Source organism: Microtus ochrogaster, unplaced genomic scaffold (genome assembly GCF_000317375.1).
Source record: "Microtus ochrogaster isolate Prairie Vole_2 unplaced genomic scaffold, MicOch1.0 UNK7, whole genome shotgun sequence".
In the NCBI taxonomy this organism is placed as follows: Eukaryota; Metazoa; Chordata; class Mammalia; order Rodentia; family Cricetidae; genus Microtus; species Microtus ochrogaster.
Genome location: NW_004949105.1, coordinates 2268850 through 2281430, shown reverse-complemented (window position 1 = coordinate 2281430; position 12581 = coordinate 2268850). Strand labels below are relative to the sequence as shown.

The 12581-nt window shown below is 43.0% G+C and overlaps 1 protein-coding gene across 1 annotated transcript in view; it reads right to left on the bottom strand.

Annotated features, from left to right (window-relative positions):
* The window catches only part of Csmd1 (CUB and Sushi multiple domains 1), a 1422978-nt gene that overhangs the window by 501400 nt on the left and 908997 nt on the right, over window positions 1-12581 (bottom strand). Inside the window, exon 6 of the mRNA XM_005366231.2 lies at window positions 7990-8102. Coding sequence (XP_005366288.1) covers window positions 7990-8102 — 113 coding nt within the window. The remainder of the gene's footprint in view (window positions 1-7989; window positions 8103-12581) is intronic.

Below are 12581 nucleotides of genomic sequence, written 5' to 3'. Positions count from 1 at the left end.
CCTTCACAAAGATAGCTCATTGAAATCAAATGCTGATATATCTAAGTTGCTAGCAATGAATCTGAATATACCTGGGATGTGAGTACGTATGTGTGTGTGTTTTGGCCAGTGTGTTTTGTGTGCCTTGGGGTATGTGTGATATGTGAGCATATTCCTGGTGTGCATTTATGACAGGTGTGTATGCATGTGATGTGCCAGTGCCTGGTGTAGATACATGCTTGGCATGTTTGTTTATTAGCTTGTTGGGTTGTTTATGCCCTAAGGTTCCACTACACTCTCTCTCAAAAAGCCACTGGTCTCAGCCTTGGTGCTCCTGCATGGGCACTGCTGGCGACTCAAGGTGTGAGGGCTCGGATTTCTGCCAGACAACATGTCAGCATCCTCCAAAAGGATCCGTTAGCCAAAATTTAGAGGTCACAGCTAAATCTGACAATGTTATTAAACTCTTCTTTTATCACTACAGTATGCAACATTAATTTTAGTTCATAGTGTATTTTAAGAACTATTCACATTTCTATGTGTGTGCATGTGAATGAGGGTGTGTGCACATGAAAGCCACCTGATGAGGCAGGGGTGCCACATGGCCCTAGAGCTGGAGTTAAAGGTGACTTTTCGACCCCAGCTCCAGGGCTGGTAGCAGCGCTGGTCCTCTGCAATAGCAGCATGTGCTCTTAACCCCTGAATCATCTCCAGGCCCATATTTATATATTTTTAAATGTTTCATCTTAACTTTTTATGAAGCTGTGTTTTATTGTATAACTAAGATTTCAGGCTGGTCTCACACTCACAATGTACCTGGGCAGCCTTGAATTTGTTTTTGTTTATCTCTCTCTCTCTCTCTCTCTCTCTCTCTCTCTCTCTCTCTCTCTCTCCTCTCTCTCTCTCTCTCTTTTTACCCAAGGAGTACCTGTGTAGCCTTGACTGGCTGTGAACTACCCAAGGAGTTCAGACTGACATCAAATTTTGAAGCAATCCTCCTGTCTCAGGCTCTTGTTCTCTAGGATTATATGTCAGTATTCCTGGCTTTAATATGAATTTTAACTTCCTTGTACTTCATTCCTTCCTTCCTCTTCTTTCCTTTTCCATCCTCTTCCTTCCTCCCTTATGTCCTTTCTTCCTTTTTTTCCTTCCACCCGTCCCTCCCTCCCTTCCTTCCTTTTCTTTCTTTTTTTCTGTTGTTGCTATTGCTGTCTACAGGGTCTTTCTTGGCTGTCCTAGAACTTACCATGTAGACCACCAGACTGGCCTCAAAATCACAGAGATCCACTGCTCTGCCTCCTGGGTGCTTTGAATTAAAGGAGTGCACTTCCACACCCAGCTATGTTTTCTTTCTTTATTCAAGATTCATTTATTTTTAGTTTATGTGGATGGGTGTTTTGCTGGCATGTGGACATGTGCACCACACGCGTACAGTACCCTCAGAGTCCAGAAGAAGGTTTCAGATCACCTGGGACTCAAGATACACACAGCTGTGAGCCACCGCGTGGGTGCTGGGAACAGAACTCAAGTCCTGTGGAGGAGCAGTCAGTGTGCTTACCCTCCCACTCAGCTATCTCTCCAGCACACCCCAGCATTTTCTTCTTGCCTTTTCCCCAAATGTCTTTGCTAAAATCCATGTACTGTGTCAGTGGACTGTGGCACTGGGCTGGGGAGAAGCAGCAGAACAAAGGCTGTCATCTCAAGCCTATTGTGCCACTTCTCAGTCAGTGTGTCCCTTAGAGGTGACAAATGCAAAGAAGCAATTCTATTTATTAGTTCTTCACAGGACTTGCCCTTTAAGACATTTTTTGCAGTATAGTTTTTACTTCACTTTAAGTTTATGAATATTTATTTATTTATTTGTAAATTAAAAACGTCGGGAGCAGACCTCTGTAGCAAAAGAGAATTTACCAGACAGGACAGCATGATTGTTGCACACATGAATTCACAGAGGTTAAAACTGCATGCACAAGGCTTGCACAACTTAAGGGTAGACAGAGTACCAGTATGGATGAGGGAAAGATTCCTGCATCCCCACCCCTGGCAGCTGATGCCTTCTGGGAGTGGGAGAGTCAGTTTTCTTCAGGGATGTGGCCCATGAGAGGCAACCCCTGCTCCAGTAGATGGCCCTGTGCACATGCGCACAGCACTAAGAGGGTACAATGGATAAAACACTGAAGAACAGAGAGCACATGAGGTTGCTATTGGCATTGGTAAGGAGGAACTGACTGTGGAATTACACCATTCTGGAGCAAGGCAGGAGGTACACATAGTAGAGACAGGTGAGGCGCACACCAGTAACCCCAGCGCTGCTGAGACACATCCACGGTGAGGGGCAGAAATGAATGCGCACACTGAGAACTAGGAGTCCAATGGGCTGGCAAACACATTCTGTTAGCTGAAACACAGGGTTGTCCTGATTTCTGCTTTCCCCTCTGTTTCACGGTAACACCACAAACTTGACGATCTAGTTTGAAAATCCTGGCCGCACACCCTGGCCTCTTCTGGAATACCATTCTCCTGGCCTGTGACTTATGATTTCTTAGCTGGACCTGCCTGGCCTAATCCGACTCCTGTGCTTAGGATGTGTGTAGGGGCTTTACAGTAGGAGAAGACATAAATAGGAAATGATCTTTTCAATGTTTAGGAAGAAAAGGGAAGCACCAAAGAAGCTGACATGGAGCTAAAAAGCAGAGTTTGATGCCAAAATAGAGGCTACACAGGGGTCCAGCGACCTGGAGCAGCTTGGGAGTGCCTGAGCCAGGTAGCTGGCAGGCCTAGAAGCAGCATCAGGATGTGAACTTGGATGTGTTAGCATGGCCAAGCAGGACCAAGCCTCCTACAGGGAGTAAGTGATGCTCTAACACTGAAGTGGATCTGATTCAGCCTGTTCAACAGAGTAAGAAAGAGAATCACAGGTAACAGGGATGCTGATTGATAGTATGTCAGCCCCAAAAGAGTTCAGAGATTGGAGATTGGAGCATACAAATGTTCCTGGAGTTGGCAGCTGCCAAAGACTTCTGCTCTGAGAGAAATGAAAGCATATTTTGGGGGAAAATAGTTATGCATGTCTAATTTGAGTGAATTTATGTTTACCAAGATGATTTTTCTTACAAAAATTTAGGTTTCCAGAATAAATTAGAAGGAATCAGATTGCCTTTTTGCTAGGTTATTTTGCAGGAAAATACCTTGCCTGGTATCTCACTTAGTTCATAGCACCCCAGATGGCAGTAAGTAGTCAGCCGCCACCTCTATATGGTCAGCCAGGGCATCCCCAGAAGCCTGCTCTCCTCTGTAGGCCAGTGGTCCAGGGGCACTGGATAGATGTGGGCCTTTGATTGCCTTCATTTCCTAAAGGAATGCCAGGCGAGCTCCTTCTCGGTCCCAGGTATGTTCCTTCCACGTTCACAGACGTAGCGTTCTCTGGGGAGAGGCAGGTACACACGTGTTGTCACTAGGACCTACGGGGCTTGTGTCTCCGAGATCTTGTCTATAAAATACTTGCAGGAACTGTGCATACAGGAGAATGGGTAACACAGAGGTTTTATAAATCTGGGCACATGAAGTTTCAATTTCCCAAATGCATTTTTAATGACACAGAAGTCCCCATTTTGTATAAAGGCCTTCATTTTAAATAAAAGGAAAATCAATACTTATATAGAGCCATAACCTAAAAAGCAAGCTAATTATTTGTGTCAACACAAGCTTTCAAGTTGCCATCAGATTTTCTCTTGATTTATGAGACAGGGTGTTTCCTACTTAAATTGGAACTTTATTACAAACACTTTCTTTCAAAATGATTTATCCATTACAGAAATCGATGGGGTTGCATCTGGTGAAAAACCAAGATTTTATTGATAGCCAGGTGAATATGCTGAGAACTGAAGCCCAGCTCAGAGATGCCTATTCAGGACACAGGCTTTCAAGGTTCAATATTAATGTGTTTTTTAAAAATTCATCTTGTAGACATCAAAAACGCCCATATGATAGATAGTGCTAACGAGGACCTTATTTAATTATAATTAATGGTGGAAGCATCATATAAAGAATGGGCTCCATTTTCAGAAGCTTTAGAGAAATAATGTGTCCCACATAAATCTGTCATATACTATGAGGCCAATATGTGCCGCAGATTCTACAGATCTATCGGAGGGGCCTCTCTGACTCTGTGGCAATTTCTGTTCATAGGACCATAGTAAAAGCGAGTGCACATTCAAAACAGCAACAGCAACAGCAGCAGCAGCAGCAGCAGCCGCAGCACCAGCAAGGCAGCCTGGCTTGCTAATCATCCTTACGTCTCATGTGGGCATGTCTGGATGCAACGGGTGAGGAAGGGAGGGCTAAGGAGAAGCCAGATGATTCCAGGAAGGAGGGGTTTTGAGGTGACAGTTAAAAATCACAAGACAAGACAGGAAGTGATATCCCATGGCGGTGGCTGTTTATTTAGCTGAGAAAAGTGTCAAAACCTGAAGAATGTTTTCTTTCTTTTTGTGCCTGTGAAGCCCTCCTTCGGGAGAACACAGCAATCATCCACTGAGGGCGATCTATGGAACTGTAAACGGCTGATGGGAACCACACAGGGCTTCTGCACTGTCCTGGAGTCCCCTAATTCTCAAGGGATCTCCGTGTATGGATGGCTTCAAGCAACGGATGTGACCATCAGAAACCTTAAAAGGCTGGCAAACCTACAAATGTACTTTCAAGTTTATTTTATAATTTGAACTGGTTTACCAAGTAATAGGTCTCTGTGTGGATTTTTATATGTATTTTATCTTCATTAATTTCTGCAAGCCCCCACCCCTCATGACTTTACCCCCTTCCCCTTGTTTGCTTTGCTCCATTGTCTACCACGCACCTCTCCTGAAAAGTCTCCTTATTCCAACCCCATGGGCTCCTCTAGTTTCCTGGCCTTTAAGCGATTCATCCCTACGCAGGTCTGTGTGCATTTAACAGCCTGTAAACTGCCAACCCTATGTTCTTTAAGGTTCTCTCTTCCTGTTAAAATAAAAGAAATCATCCCTACACCCTGAACCTTTGACAGAAGTGTACTAATAAAGTGGAGTAAAGGCATTTGGTCAATTCTGTATGCATTTTTAACTGCTATGATTGTTGACCAACGGTGCTGATAATCTCCCTTACTGTGTTAAGTTTGTAAAAAGAAAATAGGGTTTGGAGCTCTTCGGTATTCAAACCATGCAGAGGGAAGAGGGCTGTTGTAGGACACATTTTCCATGTGGCAGCCATGGGCTTCTCAAGAGAGTGATCCGAGGGTATCTTCAGCCAGAACATGGTCCTGGGAGTCAGGGGAGGAGTCAGGGAAGATAGCATCCCTAGTCACTGTCATCACTCCTTATCTCTGGCAATCTTGAGTGTTTTCTAGAGCCAGCAACCTGCCTCTCCCTGCAGTGTCCCTTCAGTGGTGATGGGTCTGCCCTCTGGAGCCAGAAAATTAAATGCAGGCTTTTCTGCATGTTCTCCATTAGCCATGGTCCAGCTCAGTAATTCCTGGTGTCAATCGTGAAGGCTCTGCTAGGTCAATGCCCTTCTCAGATGGGTGACATTGTGTCTGGATCCATGGTGAAGGATGTGTTAAGAGGTAGTCTGAGAATGATGCCCTAGTCAAAGAGCCCGTGAGCTCATGAGCAAGCAGGTGCTTTCATCTACCCACAGTGCTGAACTAAACCTGCAGACAGGCTGAAGGGTTAAATATACAGTTTCTTGTTCAACTAGGGTGATGTGGCCTTATAATTTGGCAGTGCTTAGAGATTCTTTTAAACCCTGGTACAATTTTTCCTAATCTTTTCTCATCCCTTCTTCCTCTTCACTCCCTCTCTCTCTCTTTCTCTCTCTCTCTCCCTTTCTCTTTCTCTCTCTCTCCTCTCACTTTCTCTTTCTGTGTATCTGTTTCTATATATACATATATAAATGACTGAGGTGCATTTATATTGTTTACTCACATAATTTAGTTATGTAGCACTCAAATGAAATATGTGCTTAAATTATATATTTAATTATACTTCAATTATATGTAGTATTTATTTACAGTTACTTTCAACTTTGTATGTTTATAAATTTCAGAAATGTAGCTTACAATTTTAAAATTGTGTATATTTGATTTCCCCCAGTCTTTGTGTTTCTTGTTTTCCAGTCTGAGTCATTTTTAAGCTGGATAGTCTGCATTCTCTAATTCTTCCAATCACATAGACAAATAATGAGTCCTGAAGGATGATATTAAAAAACATTATCCACAGCTAAACGAAAGCGTAAAAAAAAAAGATTCTTCAAAACATTAGGAGCTGCAAACCCACCACACTCCATGACCAGCCTGGAAGAGTTCTAGAGACCAAAGGTTGTCCCTTTCACTCAGAGCCAGGTCCCTTCACTCATGTGATGGACACAGAGAAGCTGCAGAGAGAGATCCCCACCAGAACTAGTGTCCTCTTCTCTGCTCTTCCACTCTGTGTCCATGTGACGGCGTTTCCCCCATTACCAGGTCCTTCCCATACTTATTCCATCACAGCAAACGTGATAAGATAAAAGACCTTAAAGACAGACCAACAGAGGTAGCTGTGCTTATAATAAAGTTCTTGGCTTTGCCTATGGCCCAGGATAGATGGGAGCACAGGCAGTTCCTACTCTAAACGTCCAGTATGGTGGGCTGCATCGGGAAGGTAAAGATGAAAACTTAGACTCTACATAGAGAAGCAGTGAGATGGTCCATGACCTCCACTCAAATTTACTATGGTGAACAAGATATCCCTAGATTTAAGGTCAGGTGACTTCTGTGTTTGCACCCAGTCCTAGGCCTGGATGGCCATCAACAAGCCCCATCCCCAAACTCAACACCACCCAGATTTCATTCCCAGAAAGTCGGTCCTTTTCTACTTGATCAGAGAACAGCGGCACAGTAATATACGTGACTTCCTGTGCTTTGCAAATGAAAGAAACATGGCTTTGCTGGGAGCCACATTCTCAAGCTCCGACGTGGGTGAATCATGGGGAGTCCATTTGGGGGATTTTATAATTTCTTATGAATTAAATTTATTCTTTGATATGTCCATACATTTACACAATTCATTTTAATCATTCCTCACCCACCTCTGTCATCCTCCCCATGTCCACCTACACATTGCTTACATTCACACTCTTCTGTATTCTTTGTAACCTGGAGTTACAAGGCTGCGTGAGACCATGGGGTAGAAACTATCCACTGGGGCTTGGTGAACTCACCAGTGGGAATAGAGCTAAAAAAAATGACTTTGCATCTCCCTGAGTCCCCCAGGAGCCAATAGTTTCAGAAAGGCTCCTGAGCTCCTACGGCATCCAGAACTTTGAGCATGATTTTTTTTATTTCTAAGTAGATGGCCACTTATCAATGGAATCCCTTTCTGTTGTGTTAATAGGGGTTACTGATAATTGGAAAGGCTCAGGATCCAGGCACAAAAGTTAGGAATTGGGTGCACAGAGATCATTTCAGAACCACACTGTTCAAGACAGCTGTGCTTAGCTAAATAATGACATCTTTATTTCAAGGCTCATGACATGAAAATGACTAAATCTGGTAGCTGTATTTTTCAAGAGTAGGGATGCTTTAGAACTAAATGTTATATCAAAATTCATTTGAATTTTGAAGAACAACCTGTGTGCTCGCCCACTCTAAACGTGTAAATAATGGATAAACGGCTGTGAGTGTTTATTTGCTGTGTGGAAGGTAAGTACAACGAGTGGTAATATAAATTTATTATCTAATGCTTAATTGCTTTTCAGTTGACCCAGTTGCTGCTGTAGACCATCAGAGGGCCAAGGATCATTAACCAGTGACAGCCACTCCTTCCCACACACCCTCCATAGCTGGTGGCTTCTAAGTAAATGGGAGAGAAGGCATCTTCAAACGCAAGTTTCACTTTCTTCCTTTGGGAACGTCCCACAATCTCAGGGTGGAGAAAGACCAGGGCTTCACATGTCATTTACTTATTTCTTTGTGCATTTGTTGAGTAAATGCTGTCTTACCTTGGAACTGAGCGTTGAACCCCTTGCGCCGATGGTTGCTGTCCGATGTGAAGTGGAGCCGGAGCCAGTTTTTGCTGCTGATCACGGGTGATGGGAGGTTCATGCCTGTGAGCCTGGAGGAAAGAGAGAGAGAGGAGGGTAAACTTCTTTGAAACCAACAGATCGAATGTCCCTTGGCACCGTCACACCTGTTTTAAAATTGCATCACTGACAGTCTCCTGAGATGTTTCAAGCAGAGGCCGGTTGTTACATGCCTCCACATCTTCAGATGATTTCAGCAGGACATCAACACCCTGTCCTGAGATGATAGAATCAAAGTCTTCAAAAGGATTCAACATTTCTCTTCTGCATCAATGACAGATGCAGGAGATGTGGTTCTAGCTCTCATCTCCTTCCCTCTGGACCTTGGGCATAATGAATCACAAATAGAAAAGGTACTAAGATTATACAGCTGAGGTGGCTTGCTGCTCATCATGTTTGAAAGAGGACTGCTTTCCCACCATGCTTTCCCACAATCCACCTGTAGGATTCACCATGGGGACCCTTTCCTGCCACGGTGGAGAAGAACAGCCTTCATGAGACTAATGAGTGTCAAAGATATTTGAACTGGAATAAAGTGAGAATTTACTAAAGTAGCATTCTATCTTTTAAAAAGTGGATGGGGTCAGTCTCTCAGACCTGTCTGCAATACCTCTCTGCTCTCCAGTGCTCAGCTCAGCCACCTGGAGAGTGGCCTGGCAACTTTCACTGCCTACTGCTGAAATGCAGTTTGAGTGGCAAGGAGAAAACATTGTTCATATCATAAACCCTCACAATCAGAAGGACTGGAAATAAACAAAGCAAGGCTGGGGAACAGCACCACTGGATCCCAGAACTTCAGACATACCACTATTTCCTGGCTAAGCCTTGAAAAGTACCAAAGTTAAGTCATAATTTGTAAAATAGTTTCACCATCTATAAACTACGGTGTTTCCCCAGTAGCCACAAAAGATTCCCACCCAACAGAATTCACAGTGGCTCAAAGCCTTCATAGCCCATAGATAATGTCTGTGTATAACCTCTGGGCACAGTTTCTGGATGACTCAGAACCTAAAGGTTAAAGTGACAGCTGTCCTTCTATCATTGAGGACAGAACAATGAAGAAAACATTTTTAAGTTTTAAAATATTCTGTGCAGGCACAATTAAAAACACTTTTTGATTTGTGGTTGACTGAATCTGCGGATGCAGAGTCAATACAAACGTATGTGGACATTCACCTAATGTGTTTTCTCTGGATCTGGGAGGAACTGTGCGCTGTGAAATTGTTTTGCACCTTGGTTGCCAAATCTTGTTTTGAAATGATACCTATTGGTGCCACTGGTCTGTGAAGGTTTAGCTACATCGTTCCAAAAGTTACCTGTGTGGCTTCCTCTGTGGTCAAACTGAGTACTTGGTCTCCAAGCACAGGGCACAGGGCACAGAGCAGCAACTGCTTGTCTGTAAGGAATGCTGCCTTATTTATATATTACCTGTGGGAAAGCAGTGTTGCAGACACCAGAAGTCAAGCCCACTATGTCAGACGCTCACTTCAATGACAAACTTCAGACATGTGCACAATGGGCTTAGAGTTAAAAGTTCCACCCAATCCTAAGTGGTTATTTATTATTTAATTAATCTCTTATCCCCAATTGATTTCCTGAAGTACAGTTCAGGCTGCTAGAGAGGACTGATTCCCAGACAGGCTTCATCTCCTCTCCCTTTGCCCAGGAAAGGTTATCTACAAACTCCATCCCACATACCTCCAGTAATACTGAGAATGCCCAAAGGATATGGGAACTGTTAATTAAAAACCAGACCCATCCAGCTCACCTTCATTTACCTGTTGAGCTTAGTATAAAGCTTGCTTTAAAACATGTTATTTTAATGATTCTAATCTCCATAACAGGTGGAAATTGCATTTCAATTGCAGGCCAACATTTATAGCACTCTTGAACAAATACCTTCTTGACTTGTATTTGCAAACACCTGTCTACAAAACGGCCAGGTTTGTGTCAATCATCACACATCTCCATAGAGAATAGGGTACTTTTTAGTCTCGTCACAACTAGTAAGTTGATTATCACTGGAAAGCAGCCATAGGGTGCTTCACGTTGATCCAAAGCTAGAGGAGTATGTCTATGGCTTCTGATAACTCAACTTCATATGATTTATTTTACAGTTAATACCAACCCACTTTTAGTACATGGGTCAGATTGAGTTTATGAGAACAGATTGTTGACTTCTGTCCTGGAATAAGGGGGACTATGTATAGTATTACTTTGAGAGGGCTAGAAAGATGGTTCAGTGATTAAGGTGCTTATTTCTCTTTGTAGATTCAAAGTTCAGTTCCCAAAACTGACCTGGCATCTCACAACTGCCCATAGCTTTAGTGCCAGGGGATCTAGTGCCCTCTTCTGGTCGCCTAAGGTTCCTGGACTCACATAGCTCCATAAGATCTTGCTGACCCACACAGATTAAAATTAAATACACATAAATACACACACATACACATAAATTAAAATTTAAAAACAAAAAGATCAAAATCTCTTAAAGATTACTAGCCAGGAAGAACTAATTAATCTATTTTTAAGGCTTATTTTTTAAATGTGTGTGCAGTGGTGGAGGGGATAACTTGAACCTGAATATAAGTACCCAAGGAGACTTACTTAGTGGTGTCACTGGAAAAAGAATAGCTTGGTGATCTATGTCTACTTCTATATGTTAAACATATGCAGTACTTCTTCCTAGGAAATACGGTCTCATTATATAGTCCGGGTTGAAATCAAATTTGTCATCCTCCTGCTTCAGTCTCACGGATGCTGGCTGAGAGCCATGCTATATGGATTTCTTCCCATGAAGCTTTCTGTGTCGGGTGCAGGACAGGAAAGTGCCTCAAAACAAAACAAAAAAGTCCATGTGTTCTGGTTTCATTTCTGATACTAAGATACACTGCCTGACAAGAACTGACTGGGGGGAGGGGGGTTGTTTGCTTGTTTGATTTAGTTCACAACTGCAGGTTACAATCTTACAGTCCATCACCCTACAAAGAAGTGAAGAGAGGGCCTTGCGGCATCTAGTCACCTCACATCTGCAGTCATGAGCAGAAAGAGAAGGTGGCAAGGCCCATCCTCATGCTGAGCAGCAATGTTCCAAGGCCTGGGTTCCAGGCTGAATAAAAAGGGCACAGCACCAGCATTCCTTTCTCCCTGTGTCCCCGACTTCAGAAGTAATGGGACCAGCGGTCTCAGCCTCCAGAAACCTTGCCTTTCCCATCACAACAGGCCTTACCCTCAAACTTAGAGCCAAAATAAACTCTTTCTTGCTTAAATCATTTCTTGTCAGGACGTTCATCACATCAATGAGAAAAGGAACTAATAAGCCCAGGGTCCCTTCAAGGTAACTGGGAGAGACACCTCTTTGCTTCATTCAAGGGCATCAAACTAAGCCACAGAGAGCACAGGAAAATCCATGTTTCTTCAAAGTCCTCACCAAGATTGTGCTTAGGCTGAAAGTAAAAATAAACGTAGGACTCGTGGGACCGCTCTGTTTAACACGGCCTGCTTTGAGCCAAAGCAGAGCAGCCCAATTTGTTCCACTTTCTCCAAATAGCTTTGCCACAAAGTTTTGGATTCTATTTACAAGGTACTCATTCCTTATTTTTCCCTCAGCCTCCCCTCAGCTTGGCCTTTCTCTTACAGATAGAAGGGGCTGACCATGTGGGATGCGAGTTCTCCAGACCCAAGTCTGTGACTCATATTTTACTTATGTAACTTGAAAAATGTAGAGTCAACGTCCTGAGATCATTTCCCAAAATGCATTTGGAAACCCTAATAGTTTTCAATTTCGTTCTGTTTGGGTGCTTCAGACTCAAAACCAGATTTCTCCCAGCTTTAGAGAATCATTATCAAGATTATATGGGGGATCCCTCTGTCGTTATAGAGATTATGTGGGGGATCCCTCTGTCGTTATCGAGATTATCTGGGGGATCCCTCTGTCATTAAAACCCTTCCATGATGATTAAGGAGTCAGAACCTAGTAGAAGAGTCTAGGAGACATTTTAAATGATCTGTTCCATCTATGGAAACTAAACGGTTAAAGAAGTCTGTTAGTTCAAAGCCACCATTTACAGACGTGGGGAGAGAAGCTCACTGATGATACATTGTTTTCTGCTGTGTCCTCATAGGCCTGTAGTGTGGGGACTTGGGTATCAGTTTACCAGAGCAAAACAGAGCAATCTGATCACACATGGAGCTTGTAAAATGATGTAACTTGGTGAGTCTCACATTGCAAGTGAAGTAAATTCTTAAGAACGTGGAGTTTACAATACCATGCCAAGCTTATAGGATGTCAGGAGGGTAACAAAATAAGGAACTGTTCACCTTGTATTGATGTAGAAAAAACTATCTAAGTATACATACATGTGGATCTGTGTGTTATGTGTGTATGCTGCATGTGTATATATGCCACACACATATATATGGAGGAAAGCATACATACATACTACACTCATATTTATGAATATTGGAGTGGTTTAATTAAGAACTTATATTAACATATATACCTACTTGAGAAA